This window comes from Neoarius graeffei, chromosome 27 (assembly GCF_027579695.1).
Source record: "Neoarius graeffei isolate fNeoGra1 chromosome 27, fNeoGra1.pri, whole genome shotgun sequence".
Taxonomy (NCBI): Eukaryota; Metazoa; Chordata; class Actinopteri; order Siluriformes; family Ariidae; genus Neoarius; species Neoarius graeffei.
The window spans coordinates 8743625-8769123 of record NC_083595.1 but is presented as its reverse complement, the minus strand read 5'-3'; the positions used below and the strand labels follow the sequence as shown (position 1 = coordinate 8769123).

The 25499-nt window shown below is 40.8% G+C and overlaps 2 protein-coding genes across 3 annotated transcripts in view; both read right to left on the bottom strand.

Moving 5' to 3' along the window:
• Nucleotides 1-1395, bottom strand: part of xpnpep1 (X-prolyl aminopeptidase (aminopeptidase P) 1, soluble) — a 38732-nt gene extending 37337 nt beyond the window's left edge. For both annotated transcript variants that reach the window (XM_060911921.1, XM_060911920.1), the window contains exon 1: nt 1266-1395. The gene's annotated coding sequence lies outside the window, so the exon portion shown is untranslated. The remainder of the gene's footprint in view (nt 1-1265) is intronic.
• Nucleotides 1396-13728: 12333 nt separating this feature from the next.
• cusr (Copper-only SOD repeat protein) overlaps nt 13729-25499 on the bottom strand; it is a 41484-nt gene continuing 29713 nt past the window's right edge. Inside the window, exons 9-10 of the mRNA XM_060911864.1 lie at nt 22888-22971; nt 13729-16502 (exon numbers count right to left, since the gene is read on the bottom strand). Of these exons, the coding sequence (XP_060767847.1) occupies nt 16330-16502; nt 22888-22971 (257 nt within the window). The 3' untranslated portion in view covers nt 13729-16329. The remainder of the gene's footprint in view (nt 16503-22887; nt 22972-25499) is intronic.

Sequence of the window (25499 nt, the reverse complement as noted above, 5' to 3'; positions counted from 1 at the left end):
GCACAGCTGAAAACAGTTGAGCTCTTTAGAGAAGCTATAAAACTGACCTTCCTTTGAGCAGATTGAGTTTCTGGAGCATCACATTTGTGGGGTCGATTAAATGCTCAAAATGGCCAGAAAATGTGTCTTGACTCATCTCATTATCTGTAGCTGCTTTATCCTGTTCTACAGGGTCGCAGGCAAGCTGGAGCCTATCCCAGCTGACTACGGGCGAAAGGCGGGGTACACCCTGGACAAGTCGCCAGGTCATCACAGGGCTGACACATAGACACAGACAACCATTCACACTCACACCTATGGTCAATTTAGTCACCAGTTAACCTAACCTGCATGTCTTTGGACTGTGGGGGGAAACCGGAGCACCCGGAGGAAACCCACGCAGACACGGGGAGAACATGCAAACTCCGCACAGAAAGGCCCTCGCCGGCCACGGGGCTCGAACCCGGACCTTCTTGCTGTGAGGCGACAGCGCTAACCACTACACCACCGTGCCACCCATGTGTCTTGACTATATCTTCTATTCATTTTACAACTTATGGTGGTGAATAAAAGTGTGACTTTTCATGGAAAACACAACATTGTCTGGGTGACCCCAAACTTTTGAACGGCACAAAAACTACTTAGTTGTTTCATTTTGTTATTTTCCTAATAAATAACCATTAAGTTTTAAACAAATGAGAGATTTCTAAAATATGTACGGTGTTTCCTTGCTTTTATGACAGGTGGTCTGATAATTTTTTCCTTTTTCCTGTTGCAAAAATCAGTGAATGAGAGACGGTGCTGTGTGTCGACCAATCACATGAACGGAAAGACCAACGCGGTCTCTGATTGGCTGGATTTGCGCATGACGCTGCACAACGAGGAAAACAAAAACAAGCTGACTGAATAGTAAACTAATTAGAGAACTGTTAGCAAGGACGCCTCAGGCTAGCTTTAAGCATGAACTCCGACTAATTAAGCAGCGACTGTGAAGTTGAGCTACGTTAACGGATTTTAGCTCGCCAAGGAAACCGAATCACGACTTCGAATAAACTCGCTGTTGCGTCACAGAAGAACCTTTAAGAATTCAAACAAACAAACAAACAAGCGCCCGGCTCACTGCTGGCCTTTTTATTCCAATACTTTGTGCTCGCTGAGGAGAGAAAACAAAACGCGCACGCGCATCTCACGCGCGACATCACCACCCGCTCAAATCCGACCATTTCCGTTTCCTGCTCTCGGCTTCCGCCTTGTGAGCGAACGACACCGAATGTCTGTGCGGTTACCTTCTGAGAAAGTGATCGTCTCGGTACCAAAAAGCGCTCCTGGAAATTCTACAGTGCCTTGCGTTCATTGAGGAAACAGGAGGCCGCCATGTACACCGCTGACGTGGATGTCACATGACCTCCTCGCGCTTCCACTCGTGTCCCAGAGCACGCGACTCGCCTTCTTTTATGCAAATGAGCTAAAAAAAAAAAAAAGAAATGGCGGAACTGAGGGCGAGTGGAACACATTCAAAACAGCTGTTTGTTTGTTTGTTTGTTCTCTCTGAGAAACTTTGCTACCAACGTGAAAAGAAGTGATGAAATGATGACTGAGTTCATTTTCATTTCACTGTTTACCAACCCAGAGTCATTTATGTGCAAAATACACTACCGTTCAAAAGTTTAGGGTCACCCAGACAATTTTGTGTTTTCCATGAAAAGTCACACTTTTATTCACCACCATAAGTTGTAAAATGAATAGAAAATATAGTCAAGACACATGGGCAGCACGGTGGTGTAGTGGTTAGCGCTGTCGCCTCACAGCAAGAAGGTCCGGGTTCGAGTCCCGTGGCCGGCGAGGGCCTTTCTGTGCGGAGTTTGCATGTTGTCCGCGTGGGTTTCCTCCGGGTGCTCCGGTTTCCCCCACAGTCCAAAGACATGCAGGTTAGGTTAACTGGTGACTCTAAATTGAGCGTAGGTGTGAATGTGAGTGTGAATGGTTGTCTGTGTCTATGTGTCAGCCCTGTGATGACCTGGTGACTTGTCCAGGGTGTACCCCGCCTTTCACCCGTAGTCAGCTGGGATAGGCTCCAGCTTGCCTGCGACCCTGTAGAACAGGATAAAGCGGCTAGAGATAATGAGATGAGTCAAGACACATTTTCTGGCCATTTTGAGCATTTAATCGACCCCACAAATGTGATGCTCCAGAAACTCAATCTGCTCAAAGGAAGGTCAGTTTTATAGCTTCTCTAAAGAGCTCAACTGTTTTCAGCTGTGCTAACATGATTGTACAAGGGTTTTCTAATCATCCATTAGCCTTCTGAGGCAATGAGCAAACACATTGTACCATTAGAACACTGGAGTGAGAGTTGCTGGAAATGGGCCTCTATACACCTATGGAGATATTGCACCAAAAACCAGACATTTGCAGCTAGAATAGTCATTTAGCACATTAGCAATGTATAGAGTGGATTTCTGATTAGTTTAAAGTGATCTTCGTTGAAAAGAACAGTGCTTTTCTTTCAAAAATAAGGACATTTCAAAGTGACCCCGAACTTTTGAACGGTAGTGTATTCACATATCCATCCAGCAAAAAAGAAAATGGCTTTGAGGAAAACCATGAGGCTGTCAATTTCAGTGTATTCATACTGAAAGTTCAAATACCTTCCTAAAAGTCATATCACATGGAAGATATTCATCAAGGTATAATGCTATTTGCGCATGAACATCATGGCTGTATTGTCCTTTCCCTTGGATAATTGTACAACCTACATCCTTAATCGAAAATAAAAACAAGAATTTGGTGCACAAAGTTTTCTCAATTCAAAATTATACATACAGTAAACATCATTGAAAATCTGTGGATAGATCTCAAAAGAGCAGTGCATGCAAGACAGCCCAGGAAACATGTAGAACTGGAAGCCTTTTGCAAGGACGAATGCGTGAAAATCCGCCAGGTAAGAACTGAAAGATTATTAGCTGGCTACAAAAAGTGTTTACAAGCTGTGATACTCGCCAAAGGGGGTGTTACTAAGTACTGACCATGTTAGGTGCCCAAACTTTTGCTTCAGGTCCTTTTCATTTTTTTGGTATTTTACGCCTGTAAATGATGGAAATAAAAATGTAATCTTGTGGAAAATATTAAAGAAATGTGTCATCTTTACCCTTATGCCTTTTGGTGATCAGTTCATCTTCTGCTCACTTAACTATTCACAGTAACAGACATTTTCAGCAAGGGTGCCCAAACTTTTGCATTCCACTGTATATGTGTTTTCACGTGACGTCATCAAACCGGAAGTCGGCCATACTGGCAGCATTGGATACATCAACAGCAAAGCAATCTTTGTGAATATTTTTTTTTCCTAAAGTTGTTCATTTGGTTAATAGTCTTCCGGTTCCAGCTTGTAATCCTTTAGTTGATCCTTTTCCATTCTGGGAATCGCAATCTCCAAAAGTTGACTTGGATTTAGTCCCTAAAATCTCTAAACAAGAGGATTCTACATGTTACACTCGGCATTAGAACACATTCAACTCAAACATAATCAACACTTACACATATTTACTGATGGTTCAAAAAAAGATTTTGATTGTACATCTGGTGTTGTAATTCCAAGTCTAAAAAGATATTATAAAATCTCAAAAGGTACTATTTTTAGAGCTGAGTTACTCGCAATTACAAAGGCTTTGGAACTTCTTATTGATAAACCTCCTTTTCAGTGTGTGATATTTTCTGATTCCTTGTCTGTCTTACAAAAAAATTCAAAAGGAAGATAATTACATAGAATTATTAGATTTCCGATATCTTACGTACCAGTTTTATCTTATGGGTGTTGAGGTTGTTTTTTTGTTGGATTCCAGTTCATGTGGGTATTAAAGGCTGATAAATTGGCCAAAAGATCTGTAAATAAAACCTATTATGACATTCATTATCCTTTTACCACTTCTCATCTCATCTCATTATCTGTAGCCGCTTTATCCTGTTCTACAGGGTCGCAGGCAAGCTGGAGCCTATCCCAGCTGACTACGGGCGAAAGGCAGGGTACACCCTGGACAAGTCGCCAGGTCATCACAGGGCTGACACATAGACACAGACAACCATTCACACTCACACCTACGGTCAATTTAGAGTCACCAGTTAACCTAACCTGCATGTCTTTGGACTGTGGGGGAAACTGGAGCACCTGGAGGAAACCCAGAAAGGCCCTCACCGGCCACGGGGCTCGAACCCGGACCTTCTTGCTGCGAGGCGACAGCGCTAACCACTACACCACCATGCCAGCGCGATATAAGGTTACTAAAACCGAACACGTAATTGAATAACAGGTTAATTAAGAAATAAAGCAAGTTTAAAAATGACTTCAGCTCTCCTTTTAGCTTAAAACAAATCCTGACCTCAACGCCGTGTGAATAATATATGCGGACAGTGCTTGAAAGTCGGGTTTTGTGCCAAGAAACACTCAAATTTTCATTGAATTCTGTGAAGAAGAGTGGACAAATATTCTGCTCGAAGCTTGTTGATGGCGAACAAAAGTGTCTTGTGAAGGTGAAACCGACTGAGGGACATTTAACCATGTACGGTAGGTCAGGGGACTGTGAGGGCCAGGGCAAAACCTTCAGCTTGGGCCTCTTGACGTATTCCATTGTAGATTTTGAGGTGTGTTTTGGATCATCGTCTTATTGTCGGACCCGTCCTCTTTTTAACTTCAACTTTTTTACAGATGGTGTAATGTTTGCTTCCAGAGTTTGCTGGTATTTATTCGAATCCATGCTTCCCTCGACCAGTGAAATGTGCCCTGTGCCACTGGCTGCAACCCAACCCCAAAGCATGATCGATCCACACCCATGCTTCAGAGTTGGAGAGGTGTTCTTTTCCTGGAATTTGGCCCCCTTTTTTCTCCAAACATACCTTTGCACATTGTGGCCAAAAAGTTCTATTTTGATTTCATCAGTCCACAGGACTTGTTTCCAAAATGCATCAGGCTTATTTAGATGTTCATTTGCAAACTTCAGACGCTGAATTTTGTGGCTCAGATGCAGGAAAGGTTTTCTTCTGATGACTCTCCCATGAAGGTCATATTTGTTCAGGTGTCGCTGCATAGTAGAACAGTGCACCACCACTCCAGGGTCTGCTAAATCTTTCTGAAGGTCTTTTGCAGTCAAACAGGGGTTTTTATTTGCCTTTCTAGCAATCCAATCTTCATCTTCCAGACCTCGCCTTGATCTCCACTGTTTCTGTTAACTGCCATTTCTTAATAACATTACAATCTGACGAAACAGCTACCTGAAAACACTTTGCTACATTCTTGTAGCCTTCTCCCGCTTTGTGAGCATCAATTATTTTATTATTCAGAATGCGAGGGAGTTGCTCAGAGGAGCCCATGGCTGTTGATTTTAGGGACAAGTTTGAGGAGTCAGAGCTTTGAAATACAGCTACACAGCTTTGAAATCTGCATCATCTGACCTTTCCTAACGAAGAATTTGAACAAGCCACAGCTCAATAAGCTAATTAAGGTCTGGAACCTTGGTAAAAGTTACCTGAGAACTCAAATGTATTGAGGTGCCCAAACTTTCACATGGTGTTCCTTTTCTTTTTTTCACTCTCCAATTGTACAAAATAAAAATAATACACAAATCTTGCAGAAAACGCTGAAAATAAATGTCTCGTCTTTACCTTTATGCCTTTTGGTGATCAGTTCATCTTCTGCTCACTTAACTATTCACAGTAACAGACATTTTCAGCAAGGGTGCCCAAACTTTTGCATGCCACTGTATATCTGCCAAAAAGCTCAAAAAAATCCTTACAAAACCTTTCATTTGTCCTTCCAGAAGGACCAAACAAAAGCTGTGATGATCAAAAGGTAAATTTTCTTCAAATAAACACCACTTACTTTATATCTAATCAGAAGCCTTAGTGAACCACGAGGTAAATTTCGTTTATCTTTTAATCTGCTGATTATCTTCTGATACTACGAGGTTTCTCTTATTTTGTTTCTGATTGGTTCCGAAGTAGAACGGGTACTCGAACTTGATCAGGATAAGTGCTGATTGGTTCCGAAGTTTCACTATTGTTACATTCATTCTTATATTCGTTTTTGTGCTTGTGTACCTTTCATAACGCGAGATCAACTGTTCGTATCGCGAGATCTCGACTAGCCGTTCTGGTGATTGTAATGCTTATGCTTATGCACAATGTTCTATTGTTACACTCATTCTTACAACACGTTGAGGTAGTGGCTGAGGCCACAAAAACGATTTCCCTTTGCAACATTTGGGCTTTTTTTTTTTTACATCCAAACACTTGATACTCGGACATCTTCAGGGTTGTTTGCAACAATTTGGAAGCAATAGATCCACTCGAGCTAGGCCTAAGTAAATCATGTGGTGTGGAAGTTACATCACAATCTCGAATTCTCTAGCATAATTTGCACTCGGAGAAAGTTAAAAAAAAATCTGCACACAGTATGTGGGTACATCTTTAACCTCCTAAGGCCCAAGCTGTTTTTTTTACATGCATTTTTTATTTCTCTTTGCTATTTGGGCTTATTAGAACCTGATTAGAATAAAAACTAAGCATCATCTTTTGATAAGATGTACTTTTAGAGAAAAAGTATGTCCACATATGTGGATTCTTGTTCCGAATTTCCATAAAGTGCTGTCCACGCATGTGACCGCTAAGCCCTAGGAGGTTAAAAGAAACAGGTGTAATTGAGAAAATTTAGTTTTGTTTGTTTTTTTCCTGCCAAGCTTCTGTTCCAAACTCCAGTCCAGTAGGTGGCGGTAATGAACCTTTAAGCTGGCATGCCAACTGCCATTAAACCCAAAAGAAGAAGAATGTGGGTGCGAACATAAATGAACGAATAAGCACGTCTTGTATGAATGTTATTTGTCAGTATAAAGGAGTTTTGTTTTGGGTTTTTTTTTTCTTTAACACGTTGTTCCTCTGCTGATTGTGGGCAAACAACTCAAACTTAATCATCTGACCATAAAACTTTCCTCCAGAAGGCTCTTTTTTTTTGTGCATGTGGTCAGCTGCAGACCTTAGTCAAGTTTCAAGGTGTTGATTTTGGAAGATGGGCTTCTTTCTTGGACTGCAACTTCTCAGTACATGGTGATTTGATATAAAACTCACTTGGCTGTAGACGGTGATAGTGGTGTTCCAGCAGCTTCCAGTTCACGGCATACCTGTGCCTTGGTGGTTTTGGGGTTTTTCCTGACCATCCAAACCAATTTTCTCTCAGCTGAGGGTGACAGTTTGGGTCGTCGTCTTCTTCCAATAACTCATCCTTACATTGAGGATTGTAGAACTGACAATCCTCAAATCTGCAGTTGTCAAGAAATGGCTCCAAGAGACATTCCTGAGTGTGTAACTCTGTGGTCCTTTCTTGGATCTGCACTGAGCTCCTTGGACTTTTCCCATTGTACTATGTGTTGGTCAATCAAACCCTTTTCTGTTGGCACAGACAAGCTACAAGCTGTAGTCAATCATGATCACTGACAGGAAGTTAAAAGGCCTTGGCAAGTTTGAAGACATTGTGGAAGATTAATCACCACTGAATTCATAATCTACCGTAAGTGAGTGCATGTTAGGTTTTGATCTGTCTGTACCGAAGGAGGTCGAGGTGACAAAGTATGATCTAGGAATGTAGACCTCTGCTGCCTAAGAGATTGTGCTCGATCCGGGAGCAAACAGTCACTGCCACAGCTGCTCAGAGATGTTTCTCATTTTATTGTAGAACAAACATGAGCATATATTCACATTCAAGAGTGTACTATAGCTATGTGATTGGAAGATGACAATGTGATTGACTAAGCTAAGTTACCTATGCGTGACAGAGTAATGTAAATGGGTGATGAAGCATTATATCACTGGTTTAGACTACACTACTGTATGAAAGAAGAGAGACATTATATACCGTACCATTACGTCACCCGTTAGGATCGTAATCTTATGAAAGAAGAGACATTACTGGTAACCTTCATTCAGCAGAGAGCAGAATGTGCGAGCGAAGATAAAGCTCAAGTAGATAAATCTCAAGGAACCAAAACAAGTAGCAATCAGAACAGTCTGTTCCAGTTTCAAGCGTGCCAAACATATTTCTATTAGTGTATGTACATGACCGTTCAAAAGTTTGGGGTCGCCCAGACAATTTTGTGTTTTCCATGAAAAGTCACACTTTTATTTACCACCATAAGTTGTAAAATGAATAGAAAATATAGTCGAGACATTTTTCTGGCCATTTTGAGCATTTAATCGACCCCACAAATGTGATGCTCCAGAAACTCAATCTGCTCAAAGGAAGGTCAGTTTTATAGCTTCTCTAAAGAGCTCAACTGTTTTCAGCTGTGCTAACATGATTGTACAAGGGTTTTCTAATCATCCATTAGCCTTCTGAGGCAATGAGCAAACACATTGTACCATTAGAACACTGGAGTGAGAGTTGCTGGAAATGGGCCTCTATACACCTATGGAGATATTGCACCAAAAACCAGACATTTGCAGCTAGAATAGTCATTTAGCACATTAGCAATGTATAGAGTGGATTTCTGATTAGTTTAAAGTGATCTTCGTTGAAAAGAACAGTGCTTTTCTTTCAAAAATAAGGACATTTCAAAGTGACCCCGAACTTTTGAACGGTAGTGTATTCACATATCCATCCAGCAAAAAAGAAAATGGCTTTGAGGAAAACCATGAGGCTGTCAATTTCAGTGTATTCATACTGAAAGTTCAAATACCTTCCTAAAAGTCATATCACATGGAAGATATTCATCAAGGTATAATGCTATTTGCGCATGAACATCATGGCTGTATTGTCCTTTCCCTTGGATAATTGTACAACCTACATCCTTAATCGAAAATAAAAACAAGAATTTGGTGCACAAAGTTTTCTCAATTCAAAATTATACATACAGTAAACATCATTGAAAATCTGTGGATAGATCTCAAAAGAGCAGTGCATGCAAGACAGCCCAGGAAACATGTAGAACTGGAAGCCTTTTGCAAGGACGAATGCGTGAAAATCCGCCAGGTAAGAACTGAAAGATTATTAGCTGGCTACAAAAAGTGTTTACAAGCTGTGATACTCGCCAAAGGGGGTGTTACTAAGTACTGACCATGTTAGGTGCCCAAACTTTTGCTTCAGGTCCTTTTCATTTTTTTGGTATTTTACGCCTGTAAATGATGGAAATAAAAATGTAATCTTGTGGAAAATATTAAAGAAATGTGTCATCTTTACCCTTATGCCTTTTGGTGATCAGTTCATCTTCTGCTCACTTAACTATTCACAGTAACAGACATTTTCAGCAAGGGTGCCCAAACTTTTGCATTCCACTGTATATGTGTTTTCACGTGACGTCATCAAACCGGAAGTCGGCCATACTGGCAGCATTGGATACATCAACAGCAAAGCAATCTTTGTGAATATTTTTTTTTCCTAAAGTTGTTCATTTGGTTAATAGTCTTCCGGTTCCAGCTTGTAATCCTTTAGTTGATCCTTTTCCATTCTGGGAATCGCAATCTCCAAAAGTTGACTTGGATTTAGTCCCTAAAATCTCTAAACAAGAGGATTCTACATGTTACACTCGGCATTAGAACACATTCAACTCAAACATAATCAACACTTACACATATTTACTGATGGTTCAAAAAAAGATTTTGATTGTACATCTGGTGTTGTAATTCCAAGTCTAAAAAGATATTATAAAATCTCAAAAGGTACTATTTTTAGAGCTGAGTTACTCGCAATTACAAAGGCTTTGGAACTTCTTATTGATAAACCTCCTTTTCAGTGTGTGATATTTTCTGATTCCTTGTCTGTCTTACAAAAAAATTCAAAAGGAAGATAATTACATAGAATTATTAGATTTCCGATATCTTACGTACCAGTTTTATCTTATGGGTGTTGAGGTTGTTTTTTTGTTGGATTCCAGTTCATGTGGGTATTAAAGGCTGATAAATTGGCCAAAAGATCTGTAAATAAAACCTATTATGACATTCATTATCCTTTTACCACTTCTCATCTCATCTCATTATCTGTAGCCGCTTTATCCTGTTCTACAGGGTCGCAGGCAAGCTGGAGCCTATCCCAGCTGACTACGGGCGAAAGGCGGGGTACACCCTGGACAAGTCGCCAGGTCATCACAGGGCTGACACATAGACACAGACAACCATTCACACTCACATTCACACCTACGGTCAATTTAGAGTCACCAGTTAACCTAACCTGCATGTCTTTGGACTGTGGGGGAAACTGGAGCACCTGGAGGAAACCCAGAAAGGCCCTCACCGGCCACGGGGCTCGAACCCAGACCTTCTTGCTGCGAGGCGACAGCGCTAACCACTACACCACCATGCCAGCGCGATATAAGGTTACTAAAACCGAACACGTAATTGAATAACAGGTTAATTAAGAAATAAAGCAAGTTTAAAAATGACTTCAGCTCTCCTTTTAGCTTAAAACAAATCCTGACCTCAACGCCGTGTGAATAATATATGCGGACAGTGCTTGAAAGTCGGGTTTTGTGCCAAGAAACACTCAAATTTTCATTGAATTCTGTGAAGAAGAGTGGACAAATATTCTGCTCGAAGCTTGTTGATGGCGAACAAAAGTGTCTTGTGAAGGTGAAACCGACTGAGGGACATTTAACCATGTACGGTAGGTCAGGGGACTGTGAGGGCCAGGGCAAAACCTTCAGCTTGGGCCTCTTGACGTATTCCATTGTAGATTTTGAGGTGTGTTTTGGATCATCGTCTTATTGTCGGACCCGTCCTCTTTTTAACTTCAACTTTTTTACAGATGGTGTAATGTTTGCTTCCAGAGTTTGCTGGTATTTATTCGAATCCATGCTTCCCTCGACCAGTGAAATGTGCCCTGTGCCACTGGCTGCAACCCAACCCCAAAGCATGATCGATCCACACCCATGCTTCAGAGTTGGAGAGGTGTTCTTTTCCTGGAATTTGGCCCCCTTTTTTCTCCAAACATACCTTTGCACATTGTGGCCAAAAAGTTCTATTTTGATTTCATCAGTCCACAGGACTTGTTTCCAAAATGCATCAGGCTTATTTAGATGTTCATTTGCAAACTTCAGACGCTGAATTTTGTGGCTCAGATGCAGGAAAGGTTTTCTTCTGATGACTCTCCCATGAAGGTCATATTTGTTCAGGTGTCGCTGCATAGTAGAACAGTGCACCACCACTCCAGGGTCTGCTAAATCTTTCTGAAGGTCTTTTGCAGTCAAACAGGGGTTTTTATTTGCCTTTCTAGCAATCCAATCTTCATCTTCCAGACCTCGCCTTGATCTCCACTGTTTCTGTTAACTGCCATTTCTTAATAACATTACAATCTGACGAAACAGCTACCTGAAAACACTTTGCTACATTCTTGTAGCCTTCTCCCGCTTTGTGAGCATCAATTATTTTATTATTCAGAATGCGAGGGAGTTGCTCAGAGGAGCCCATGGCTGTTGATTTTAGGGACAAGTTTGAGGAGTCAGAGCTTTGAAATACAGCTACACAGCTTTGAAATCTGCATCATCTGACCTTTCCTAACGAAGAATTTGAACAAGCCACAGCTCAATAAGCTAATTAAGGTCTGGAACCTTGGTAAAAGTTACCTGAGAACTCAAATGTATTGAGGTGCCCAAACTTTCACATGGTGTTCCTTTTCTTTTTTTCACTCTCCAATTGTACAAAATAAAAATAATACACAAATCTTGCAGAAAACGCTGAAAATAAATGTCTCGTCTTTACCTTTATGCCTTTTGGTGATCAGTTCATCTTCTGCTCACTTAACTATTCACAGTAACAGACATTTTCAGCAAGGGTGCCCAAACTTTTGCATGCCACTGTATATCTGCCAAAAAGCTCAAAAAAATCCTTACAAAACCTTTCATTTGTCCTTCCAGAAGGACCAAACAAAAGCTGTGATGATCAAAAGGTAAATTTTCTTCAAATAAACACCACTTACTTTATATCTAATCAGAAGCCTTAGTGAACCACGAGGTAAATTTCGTTTATCTTTTAATCTGCTGATTATCTTCTGATACTACGAGGTTTCTCTTATTTTGTTTCTGATTGGTTCCAAAGTAGAACAGGTACTCGAACTTGATCAGGATAAGTGCTGATTGGTTCCGAAGTTTCACTATTGTTACATTCATTCTTATATTCGTTTTTGTGCTTGTGTACCTTTCATAACGCGAGATCAACTGTTCGTATCGCGAGATCTCGACTAGCCGTTCTGGTGACTGTAATGCTTATGCTTATGCACAATGTTCTATTGTTACACTCATTCTTACAACACGTTGAGGTAGTGGCTGAGGCCACAAAAACGATTTCCCTTTGCAACATTTGGGCTTTTTTTTTTTACATCCAAACACTTGATACTCGGACATCTTCAGGGTTGTTTGCAACAATTTGGAAGCAATAGATCCACTCGAGCTAGGCCTAAGTAAATCATGTGGTGTGGAAGTTACATCACAATCTCGAATTCTCTAGCATAATTTGCACTCGGAGAAAGTTAAAAAAAATCTGCACACAGTATGTGGGTACATCTTTAACCTCCTAAGGCCCAAGCTGTTTTTTTTACATGCATTTTTTATTTCTCTTTGCTATTTGGGCTTATTAGAACCTGATTAGAATAAAAACTAAGCATCATCTTTTGATAAGATGTACTTTTAGAGAAAAAGTATGTCCACATATGTGGATTCTTGTTCCGAATTTCCATAAAGTGCTGTCCACGCATGTGACCACTAAGCCCTAGGAGGTTCAAAGAAACAGGTGTAATTGAGAAAATTTAGTTTTGTTTGTTTTTTTCCTGCCAAGCTTCTGTTCCAAACTCCAGTCCAGTAGGTGGCGGTAATGAACCTTTAAGCTGGCATGCCAACTGCCATTAAACCCAAAAGAAGAAGAATGTGGGTACGAACATAAATGAACGAATAAGCACGTCTTGTATGAATGTTATTTGTCAGTATAAAGGAGTTTTGTTTTGGGTTTTTTTTTTCTTTAACACTTGGTACAATGTTCCTCTGCTGATTGTGGGCAAACAACTCAAACTTAATCATCTGACCATAAAACTTTCCTCCAGAAGGCTCTTTCTTTGTGCATGTGGTCAGCTGCAGACCTTAGTCAAGTTTCAAGGTGTTGATTTTGGAAGATGGGCTTCTTTCTTGGACTGCAACTTCTCAGTACATGGTGATTTGATATAAAACTCACTTGGCTGTAGACGGTGTTCCAGCAGCTTCCAGTTCATGGCATACCTGTGCCTTGGTGGTTTTGGGGTTTTTCCTGACCATCCAAACCAATTTTCTCTCAGCTGAGGGTGACAGTTTGGGTCGTCGTCTTCTTCCAATAACTCATCCTTACATAGAACTGACAATCCTCAAATCTGCAGTTGTCAAGAAATGGCTCCAAGAGACATTCCTGAGTGTGTAACTCTGTGGTCCTTTCTTGGATCTGCACTGAGCTCCTTGGACTTTTCCCATTGTACTATGTGTTGGTCAATCAAACCCTTTTCTGTTGGCACAGACAAGCTACAAGCTGTAGTCAATCATGATCACTGACAGGAAGTTAAAAGGCCTTGGCAAGTTTGAAGACATTGTGGAAGATTAATCACCACTGAATTCATAATCTACCGTAAGTGAGTGCATGTTAGGTTTTGATCTGTCTGTACCGAAGGAGGTCGAGGTGACAAAGTATGATCTAGGAATGTAGACCTCTGCTGCCTAAGAGATTGTGCTCGATCCGGGAGCAAACAGTCACTGCCACAGCTGCTCAGAGATGTTTCTCATTTTATTGTAGAACAAACATGAGCATATATTCACATTCAAGAGTGTACTATAGCTATGTGATTGGAAGATGACAATGTGATTGACTAAGCTAAGTTACCTATGCGTGACAGAGTAATGTAAATGGGTGATGAAGCATTATATCACTGGTTTAGACTACACTACTGTATGAAAGAAGAGAGACATTATATACCGTACCATTACGTCACCCGTTAGGATCGTAATCTTATGAAAGAAGAGACATTACTGGTAACCTTCATTCAGCAGAGAGCAGAATGTGCGAGCGAAGATAAAGCTCAAGTAGATAAATCTCAAGGAACCAAAACAAGTAGCAATCAGAACAGTCTGTTCCAGTTTCAAGCGTGCCAAACATATTTCTATTAGTGTATGTACATGACCGTTCAAAAGTTTGGGGTCGCCCAGACAATTTTGTGTTTTCCATGAAAAGTCACACTTTTATTTACCACCATAAGTTGTAAAATGAATAGAAAATATAGTCGAGACATTTTTCTGGCCATTTTGAGCATTTAATCGACCCCACAAATGTGATGCTCCAGAAACTCAATCTGCTCAAAGGAAGGTCAGTTTTATAGCTTCTCTAAAGAGCTCAACTGTTTTCAGCTGTGCTAACATGATTGTACAAGGGTTTTCTAATCATCCATTAGCCTTCTGAGGCAATGAGCAAACACATTGTACCATTAGAACACTGGAGTGAGAGTTGCTGGAAATGGGCCTCTATACACCTATGGAGATATTGCACCAAAAACCAGACATTTGCAGCTAGAATAGTCATTTACCACATTAGCAATGTATAGAGTGGATTTCTGATTAGTTTAAAGTGATCTTCGTTGAAAAGAACAGTGCTTTTCTTTCAAAAATAAGGACATTTCAAAGTGACCCCAAACTTTTGAACGGTAGTGTACATTTTTGACCCTGTATGTATAACTTTGACAATGTGTTGACTGCAGAAAACCCAAAATAACTTCAAACTTGCGCACCAGCTTCTTGTTTTTTCAATTAAAGATGTATGTTGTACAAATATTCAGTAACAGAAAAAGAACAGTTCAGAGAAATCCATTGAAAGCTCAAAATTGTCATGAGGTTCATATCCGTGCATGTAAACTTTTGATTGCAGCTTTAGAGTAAACATACGGCCTTATACCACAGCGTCGCTGAATTCTCTAATTTGATTGGTCAGAAGATATGAAAGCAAAAAAAAAGAAAGCACAACTTTATTCATCACACACTTGTGAAATTTCCTCTCTGCATTTAACCCATCTGAAGCAGTGAACACACACACATATCCAGAGCAGTGGGCAGCCATGCTAACAGTGCCCGGGGAGCAGTCGGGAGTTCAGTGCCTCGCTCAAGGCCACCTCAGCCCAAGGCCGTCCCATATTAACCTAACCTGCATGTCTTTGGATTGTGGGGGAAACCGGAGCACCTGGAGGAAACCCACGCGGACACGGCAAGAACATGCAAACTCCACACAGAAAGGCTCTTGCTGGCCGCTGGGTTCGAACCCAGAACCTTCTTGCTGTGAGGCGACAGTGCTAACCACTACACCACCGTGCCGCCCACAGTAGTTCCTCCTGTAACATGATAAGTTAATATTAACGCACTCATTCTGATACATTATTGTTTCTATGGTAACGACTCGTGCAGAATCTGGACCATGTTCTTATGAAAATAAGAGGGTAGCGGCACTCTGCTTGCACGTCCTGCTGCATCACGCCCCTCCGAGCACACATTTTCTTACCACATACTAGCATAATCTGTCTTATTTCCTATTTATCTGCTTTAACTTAAAACGATTCATGAGTGAAAACAAGTTCAAGATAACAGACCTTTACGCAAGTCTTAAGTAACTGTTGAGTTGAATTGATCTGGAAATGGTCTTACTAGGTGTGGCCGAATATTAACGAACAAACTTAATTGGCATGACTCTGTCTGAGAGTCCGAGCCTGAAACACCGGAACAGAAATACTGCGCAGCAGCAGGGTTCAGGATCACGTGTACGCTCATTCATTTGCTCAGACATGAAGACAGTTTTGAAAAACAGCATCGTGATCGGTTAAGGTACAGGTACGGCTACTCTAAGCATTGTTCGCCTGGCTAGAGGATTAAAAGCTACATCCATGAGGGTACAAGTTCCCAACCCTGGTCCTGGAGTACCACCTGTCCTGTGCGTTTTAGTGTTTTCTAGCTCTAACACACCCACTTCAACTCAGGAAGGGCTCTTAATTAGCTGATTAGTCGAAGCAGATGCTTAGAGAGAAGGAAAAACACTAAAACGTGAAGTCATGTCATGCCCTCCAGGAGCAGGGTTGGGAAAACGTGCACTAGGGGGCAGTGGAGGGCAGGAATTTGTAATATTTTTCATGTCCGCAATGAAATACAGTGTATAGACAGAATATACAATGAAGATATGTACCAAATCAGTGAACAATATAAGAAAATGTATTGGATTCCAAGTTCTAAGTCCTGTTCAGATAGTAATAGTAAAACAAAGGGGAACAAACCAACATTTTTATTTTATAGAAGTTGACTCAGAGTGGTTTGAGCTCTTTGACAGTCTCAAGACTGTTCATTCACACAGAGTCTTATAGAGTGAAGCAGCCTTTGTACAGCTGTAGTTGAACTCTGGGAGTAAATTCAACTCTGCTGGTCTCAGTGACATCCAGAGGAGAAGGTAAACAGTGGCCAGGGAGAAGATGTAGACGGTTCCATCGTGTGACGAAAGAAGACCTGGAACGCCACCTAAAAGAACATCAAGGTGTCAATAATTAGGGCCCGAGCACCGTTCGGTGTGAAGACCCTATTGTTTTTTGAAGGATTATTATCTCATCTCATTATCTCTAGCCGCTTTATCCTTCTACAGGGTCGCAGGCAAGCTGGAGCCTATCCCAGCTGACTACGGGCGAAAGGCGGGGTACACCCTGGACAAGTCGCCAGGTCATCACAGGGCTGACACATAGACACAGACAACCATTCACACTCACACCTACGGTCAATTTAGAGTCACCAGTTAACCTAACTTGCATGTCTTTGGACTGTGGGGGAAACCGGAGCACCCGGAGGAAACCCACGCGGACACGGGGAGAACATGCAAACTCCACACAGAAAGGCCCTCGCCGGCCCTGGGGCTCGAACCCAGGACCTTCTTGCTGTGAGGCGACAGCGCTAACCACTACACCACCGTGCCGCCCAGGATTATTATTATTATTATTATTATTTTTCTGTCATGCTTGGCTGTTTTTGAGGCATGCATGAAAACTCATGAAATTTGATACACACATCAGTCATTGTAACCGCTTCTCAGCCACAGACGTTTGGCCCCGGGCATGGCCCAGGGACTTCATAGCGCCCCCTAACTGAAATAAAACTCTTCAGAACATACAGTGGGGCAAAAAAGTATTTAGTCAGCCACCAATTGTGCAAGTTCTCCCACTTAAAAAGATGAGAGAGGCCTGTAATTTTCATCATAGGTATACCTCAACTATGAGAGACAAAATGAGAAAAAAAAAATCCAGAAAATCACATTGTCTGATTTTTAAAGAATTTATTTGCAAATTATGGTGGAAAATAAGTATTTGGTCAATAACAAAAGTTCATCTCAATACTTTGTTATATACCCTTTGTTGGCAATGACAGAGGTCAAACGTTTTCTGTAAGTCTTCACAAGGTTTTCACACACTGTTGCTGGTATTTTGGCCCATTCCTCCATGCAGATCTCCTCTAGAGCAGTGATGTTTTGGGGCTGTCGCTGGGCAACACGGACTTTCAACTCCCTCCAAAGATTTTCTATGGGGTTGAGATCTGGAGACTGGCTAGGCCACTCCAGGACCTTGAAATGCTTCTTACGAAGCCACTCCTTCGTTGCCCGGGCGGTGTGTTTGGGATCATTGTCATGCTGAAAGACCCAGCCACGTTTCATCTTCAATGCCCTTGCTGATGGAAGGAGGTTTTCACTCAAAATCTCACGATACATGGCCCCATTCATTCTTTCCTTTACACGGATCAGTCGTCCTGGTCCCTTTGCAGAAAAACAGCCCCAAAGCATGATGTTTCCACCCCCATGCTTCACAGTAGGTATGGTGTTCTTTGGATGCAACTCAGCATTCTTTCTCCTCCAAACACGACAAGTTGAGTTTTTACCAAAAAGTTCTATTTTGGTTTCATCTGACCATATGACATTCTCCCAATCCTCTTCTGGATCATCCAAATGCTCTCTAGCAAACTTCAGACGGGCCTGGACATGTACTGGCTTAAGCAGGGGGACACGTCTGGCACTGCAGGATTTGAGTCCCTGGCGGCATAGTGTGTTACTGATGGTAGCCTTTGTTACTTTGGTCCCAGCTCTCTACAGGTCATTCACTAGGTCCCCCCGTGTGGTTCTGAGATTTTTGCTCACCGTTCTTGTGATCATTTTGACCCCACGGGGTGAGATCTTGCGTGGAGCCCCAGATCGAGGGAGATTATCAGTGGTCTTGTATGTCTTCCATTTTCTAATAATTGCTCCCACAGTTGATTTCTTCACACTAAGCTGCTTACCTATTGCAGATTCAGTCTTCCCAGCCTGGTGCAGGTCTACAATTTTGTTTCTGGTGTCCTTTGACAGCTCTTTGGTCTTGGCCATAGTGGAGTTTGGAGTGTGACTGTTTGAGGTTGTGGACAGGTGTCTTTTATACTGATAACGAGTTCAAACAGGTGCCATTAATACAGGTAACGAGTGGAGGACAGAGGAGCCTCTTAAAGAAGAAGTTACAGGTCTGTGAGAGCCAGAAATCTTGCTTGTTTGTAGGTGACCAAATACTTATTTTACCAAGGAATTTACCAATTAATTCATTAAAAATCCTACAATGTGATTTCCTGGATTCTTTCCCCCCATTCTGTCTCTCATAGTTGAAGTGTACCTATGATGAAAATTACAGGCCTCTCTCATCTTTTTAAGTGGGAGAACTTGCACAATTGGTGGCTGACTAAATACTTTTTTGCCTCACTGTATGGCTAGAACCTTACTCAGAACCCTTAGATCAGTACAAAAATGACATGAATCATGATAGTTGTCCTAGCAACCTTATGAGGTTGCTAGGACAACTATCATGATTCATATTGCTGATGTTGAATTGCGAAGGGATTTTTGATCTGTTGTAATATGTTGAAATGGCAATATTATGAATTTTAATACTCGCCACATAAACAGGAAATGTGTCATGAAGTCATAATACATTTAATGATTTGGCTGAAACCTTTCAGGTTATTAGAAAATGTGATTATTATGACATCTAGATGCCCAATATGCCTGTCTGGTATAGCGCCACCAGCTGGCCAAGGAAAGAATAGGGTTTTGAATATGTGTGTTTTGACACATGATGAATTTTAACATGCTGCTCCGAGACGGTTCATGAGATTCATGTGAAATTTGTTATACGTGATGCCAAGATGTCGCTGATATTAAATTGCGAAGGGATTTTTGATATCTTGTAATATGTTGAAATGGCCTTATAATTTTAATATCTTGCCACATAAACAGGAAACGTGTCAGAAAGCCACAGTGCACTGACTGTATGGTTAGACACTTCTTACTTCAATAGATATTATGATTATTATGATAACCTGACGCCCAATGGGCCTGCCTGTTATAGCGCCACCACCTGGCCAAGCAGGAAATGTACCAGAAATTCGCAATGCCTTAACTGATTGATCTGACACTTTACAAAATATTGTGTATCATGATTGTGATGATATTCACGTGTAATTTAGATGCCTAGCACAGCGCCACCATCTGGCCAAGCAGGAGATGGGGAAAAATGTTCAATTCATTGATGGATTGATCTGAAACTTTACAAAATATTGGATATCGTGATTCTGATGATATTGACACATCTAAATGACATGCCTAGCACAGTATCACCATCTGGCCAAGCAGGAAATGTGCCAAAAATTTTCAATGCTTTGACGGATTGATCCATGACATGCCTGACATAGCGCCACCAACACACATATACATGTAGCGCACACACACACACACACACACACACACACACACGAACTAATAGTCACGAGAATGGGTGACGTATACAATTCTGTGCACACACATACACTCACAGTCATATGCATATTTATGCACACACACATACACTCTCAAGTATGCACTCACATGCACACGCAACATCTATGAGCACACTCTCTCTCTTTCACACACACTTCTCTCTCTCTCTCTCTGATAAACACACACAATAATAGTGACCTGCCATCATTGTGCATTTTGCTGCAGACATATGAATGTACATGCAGAGTTCACACACACACACACACACACACACACACACACACACACACACACACTGCAGACACAGGAAAGCTAAGATGACTTAAGATTACAGCGTGAGATAGAGATAAGGAGGAGACACGTATAGTTTTGTACATATATAAATGTACATTTTCACACCACAGAAACACTCACACACACACACACACACTTACAGTCTTTGTCTGTCTATCTCTCATCCGTCAAGCAGTCATGGATTTGCAACATGCACATCACCTCTGAACGTTTGATGAATATATGACGTGTGATTGTTTTGTTGGGTGGCGGAATGTCCTGAGTTGCAGAACCACACGTGTGAGGGCCCGTCAAGGCCGCTAGCGGCTTTAATTTGGGGTTTGTTTCCCTTTCAAAAACATTTCCACTGTAGTTTTGATCTATGTACATTTATTACCAATAGATACACTTTTTTGTCAATTGGATATGAATTGATCTGAAGGTTTTTGGTATTAATTTTAATATCAGTGTCACCATAAGAAGTTAGGATTGGTTAAATCTATCTATAGGTCAATATAACTGTCTAGAAAACGAAGATACATTGAAAAAGCTCCAAAATGTGATCACAGTGCATCTTGAACACTATGAGTAATACATGGCTATTAGTGTCTCAGCTCAGAGCACTACACAATTCGCTAACAGTTGTGGTCAGAAGTTTACATACAGTGACATGAATGTCATCTTGGATATGAATGTCATGGCAATATTTGGGCTTTCAGTTATTTCTTTGAACTGTTCTTTTTCTGTGGCAGAATGATAGATAGATAGATAGATAGATAGATAGATAGATAGATAGATAGATAGATAGATAGATAGATAGAATCTTTATTGTCATTGCACATCAGGTATACAATGAAATTGCAGTGCTTCTCCAGCCGGTGCATAATAAATATATATATATAAAAAAAACAGTAAAATATTAAAAGAAAACAGTAAAATAGGAATAAGAAAAGAGTAAAATAGGAATAAGAAAGGAATGCATATTTACATCATTTACACAGTACACTAGCATTGTACAGCATACAGCTTTAATTAAAAAAAAACTCTAGAATTTGGTGCAAAAGTTTTAATTTTCTTTGGGTTTTCTGAAATCAACACAGGGTCAAAATTATACATACAGGGTCAAAAATATACATACAGCACACCAAATATTTGAGTAAAATGTCTCTTCACAAGATTCACCTTGACCAAACATTTTTTGTTTACCATGAACAAGCTTCTGGCAGAATTCTGGTTGGATATTTCACAACTCTTCATGGTAGAATTGGTGGAGTTCAATTAAGTTTTTTTTTTTCTTGACATGGACTCGACTTATAAGCACGGTCCAGATATTTTCAATAGGGTTGAAGTCAGGAGTTGTTTTAAGCTTAATGTTAGCCTGCTTTATCCTCCACAACCAGCTCTGATGCTTGTTTGGGTTCATTGTCCTGTTGTAACTCCCAAGTTCCAAGTCGTGTTCAAGTTTCTGATGGTTTATGCTGAAGAATTCTGAGGTAGTCCTCCTTCTTCATTATTCCATCCACTTTGTACAATGAACCAATTCAACTGGCAGCAAAACAGCCCCACAGCATCATGATCCTACCACCACCATGAACTGGTACAGTGTCCCTCTGTACATGGTGATCATTGTGGCCAAACAACTCAATCTTTGTCTCATCTGACCATACAGCTTTCCTCCAGAAGGTGTTTTTCTTTGTCCATGTGGTCAGCTTCAAACTTTAGTTAAGCTTGAAAGTGTCAATTTTGGATCAGGGAGTTATTTCTTGGATAGCAGCCTCTTAGTCCATGGTGATCTGAACTGTAGACAGTGATCCATCAGCTTCCAGTTCATGGCAGGGCTGTGCCATGGTGGTTCCCAGGTTGTTCCTGACCATCCAAACCAATTTCCTTTCAGCTGAGGGTGACAGTTTGGGTTTTCTTGGAACAAAGTGGCTTGGCAAAGTGACTACACCTCACAATAACTTGGATACAATTGTTTGAACTGATCTTGGAATTTGCAGTTGTTTAGAAATGGCTCCAAGAGACATTCCGGAGTTGTGTATATCTGTGATCCTCTTTCTCAGATCTGCACCAAGTTCCTTGGACTTTCCCATTTTACTGTGTCTATCCAATCAGTGCTGTAAACAAACCCTTTTTATGAAGGCACAGAGAAGCTACCAGCTGTAGTTAATCATGATCACTAACAGGAAGTTAAGAGACCTCGGCCTTGGCAAGATAAGAGACATTTTGGAAGTTTCAGCAGCTCTGAATTAATAATCTAAGTGAATGGACGTAAATTTTTGACCCTGTATGTATAATTTTGACCCTGTGTTGATTTCAGAAAACCCAAAGAAAATTAAAACTTGTGCACCAAATTTGAGTGGTTTTTTTTATTAAAGCTGTATGCTGTACAATCATTCTGCCACAGAAAATAACAGTTCAAAGAAATGACTGCAAGCCCAAATATTGCCATGACATTCATATCCAAGATGACATTCATATCACTGTATGTAAACTTCAAATTCATGTCACTGTAGGCCTATGTAAAAACTAACATTAACTTGTTGACCCATGGATGCCTGTCCTTGCCCCCCGACATTTCAGGATATTGTCTAGCTAAATTTATTCAAAAGAATGTTGTTGGATAAGTAGAATAAAACACTCCAGAATACAATGCTGTTAACAGGCGATAACAGTAACTTCCCATCGTGGCACCATTTGGTCATAATTTAAAAAAAATCCGAAAACAGCACAACCCGAAGTGTTTTATTCCTCGTATATCATATAACATGCCTAATAACATGTTTGGGCATTGTATAAAGGTCAGGTGAAACTTACTTTTCATACACCATTCAGCGTGCCTGTACATGCCCATCATCTCGCTGTCCTTCACAGCAGATAGCTTCTTCTCACTCATGTTACCTGTGGGTCAGCGTTCAGAGATATTACATCGTTTTGTCAATTATATATATATATATATATATATATATATATATATATATATATATATATATATAAAATGTCACAGCTTTTGAGATGTTAAGTCATTTCCTACTTACTATCAGTTTTCAGCGTTTTGAGCCATCAGATCAATCGACTGAATTTCACTTAAGAAAGATTCAAAGCACAGTTTGGAATTCTCAGTAATTCCGACACATCTGGCTAGTTTCTTTATTTCATGTTTTTGTTTCCCTGGTTTAGAAATTAGCTCTGCCACTAAATGAAACAGCTCCACCCTTACTCTCAGGGAATCAAGCTTGGAACCAGAATCAACCAGATTGATGTTGGAAAATCTGCCATTTTTGTTAACAAAAAAAGAGATACAATTGACATTTAAAGGTATTAAAGTAAAAATAGCCACAGTGGTGCTTGAAAGTTTGTGAACCCTTTAGAATTTTCTATATATCTGCAAAAATATCACCGAAAGCATAATCAGATTTTCAGACAAGTCCTAAAAGTAGATAAAGAGAACCCAGTTAAACAAATGAGACAAAAATATTATACTTGGTTATTTATTTATTGAGGAGAATGATCCAATGTTACATACCTGTGAGTGGCAAAAGTATGTGAACCTCTAGGATTAGCAGTTAATTTGAAGGTGAAATTAGAGTCAGGTGTTTTCAATCAATGGGATGACAATCAGGTGTGAGTGGGCACCCTGTTTTATTTAAAGAACAGGGATCTATCAAAGTCTGATCTTCACAACACATGTTTGTGGAAGTGCATCATGGCACGAACAAAGGAGATTTCTGAGGACCTCAGAAAAAGCGTTGTTGATGCTCATCAGGCTGGAAAAGGTTACAAACCCATCTCTAAAGAGTTTGGACTCCACCAATCCACAGTCAGACAGATTGTGTACAAATGGAGGAAATTCAAGACCATTGTTACCCTCCCCCAGAAGTGGTCAACCAACAAAGATCACTCCAAGAGCAAGGTGTGTAATAGTCGGCGAGGTCACAGAGGACCCCATGGTAACTTCTAAGCAACTGAAGGCCTCTCTCACATTGGCTAATGTTAATGTTCATGAGTCCACCATCAGGAGAACACTGAACAACAATGGTGTGCATGGCAGGGTTGCAAGGAGAAAGCCACTGCTCTCCAAAAAGAACATTGCTGCTCGTCTGCAGTTTGCTAAAGATCACATGGACAAGCCAGAAGGCTATTGGAAAAATGTTTTGTGGACAGATGAGACCAAAATAGAACTTTTTGGTTTAAATGAGAAGCGTTATGTTTGGAGAAAGGAAAACACTGCATTCCAGCATAAGAACCTTATCCCATCTGTGAAACATGGTGGTGGTAGTATCATGGTTTGGGCCTGTTTTGCTACATCTGGGCCAGGACGGCTTGCCAGCATTGATGGAACAATGAATTCTGAATTATACTAGTGAATTCTAAAGGAAAATGTCAGGACATCTGTCCATGAGCTGAATCTCAAGAGAAGGTGGGTCATGCAGCAAGACAACGACCCTAAGCGCACAAGTCGTTCTAGCAAAGAATGGTTAAAGAAGAATAAAGTTAATGTTTTGGAATGGCCAAGTCAAAGTCCTGACCTTAATCCAATGGAAATGTTGTGGAAGGACCTGAAGCGAGCAGTTCATGTGAGAAAACCCACCAACATCCCAGAGTTGAAGCTGTTCTGTATGGAGGAATGGGCTAAAATTCCTCCAAGCCGGTGTGCAGGACTGATCAACAGTTAACAGAAACGTTTAGTTGCAGTTATTGCTGTACAAGGGGGTCACACCAGAGACTGAAAGCAAAGGTTCATATACTTTTGCCACTCACAGATATGTAATATTGGATCATTTTCCTCAATAAATAAATGACCATGTATAATATTTTTGTCTCATTTGTTTAACTGGGTTCTCTTTATCTACTTTTAGGACTTGTGTGAAAATCTGATGTTTTAGGTCATATTTATGTAGAAATGTAGAAAATTCTAAAGGGTTCACAAACTTTCAAGCACCACTGTAGCTTGTGTTATTTAGTGATCGAATAGCTACAAGTTCTTTGGGGCCTTAGTGATAAATGTGAAAGATGGCTTCATCTCAAATATTCTGTAAGCTTTTAAACACAGTTCACATCCTAGGCGTAACTGCAAGTTGGCCTAGTGGTTAGCGTGTCTGCGTCTTGATCAGGAGATCGTGAGTTCTACTCATGGTTGGGTCATACCAAAAACCATCATAAAAATGGTACCATCTGGCAAGAAATGCTGCAATACAGATGTAAGTGGGGAGTCAAACTCTTGCGGTTACCAAAGGACTAGCCCCCCCCCCGTAACCCTAGCTATGTAATAGGCGAGAGGCCGAGGGCTACGGAGATCGGCACCGCCCTGTGCACCACATGGCGTGGAAAGGACTTTGACTTTAACCTTCTAAGCAACAGATGGCGCTAAGCATACAATCGGCGCCAACCAGATTTGTTGAACATTGATGTCAATGAAACTTTGAGCT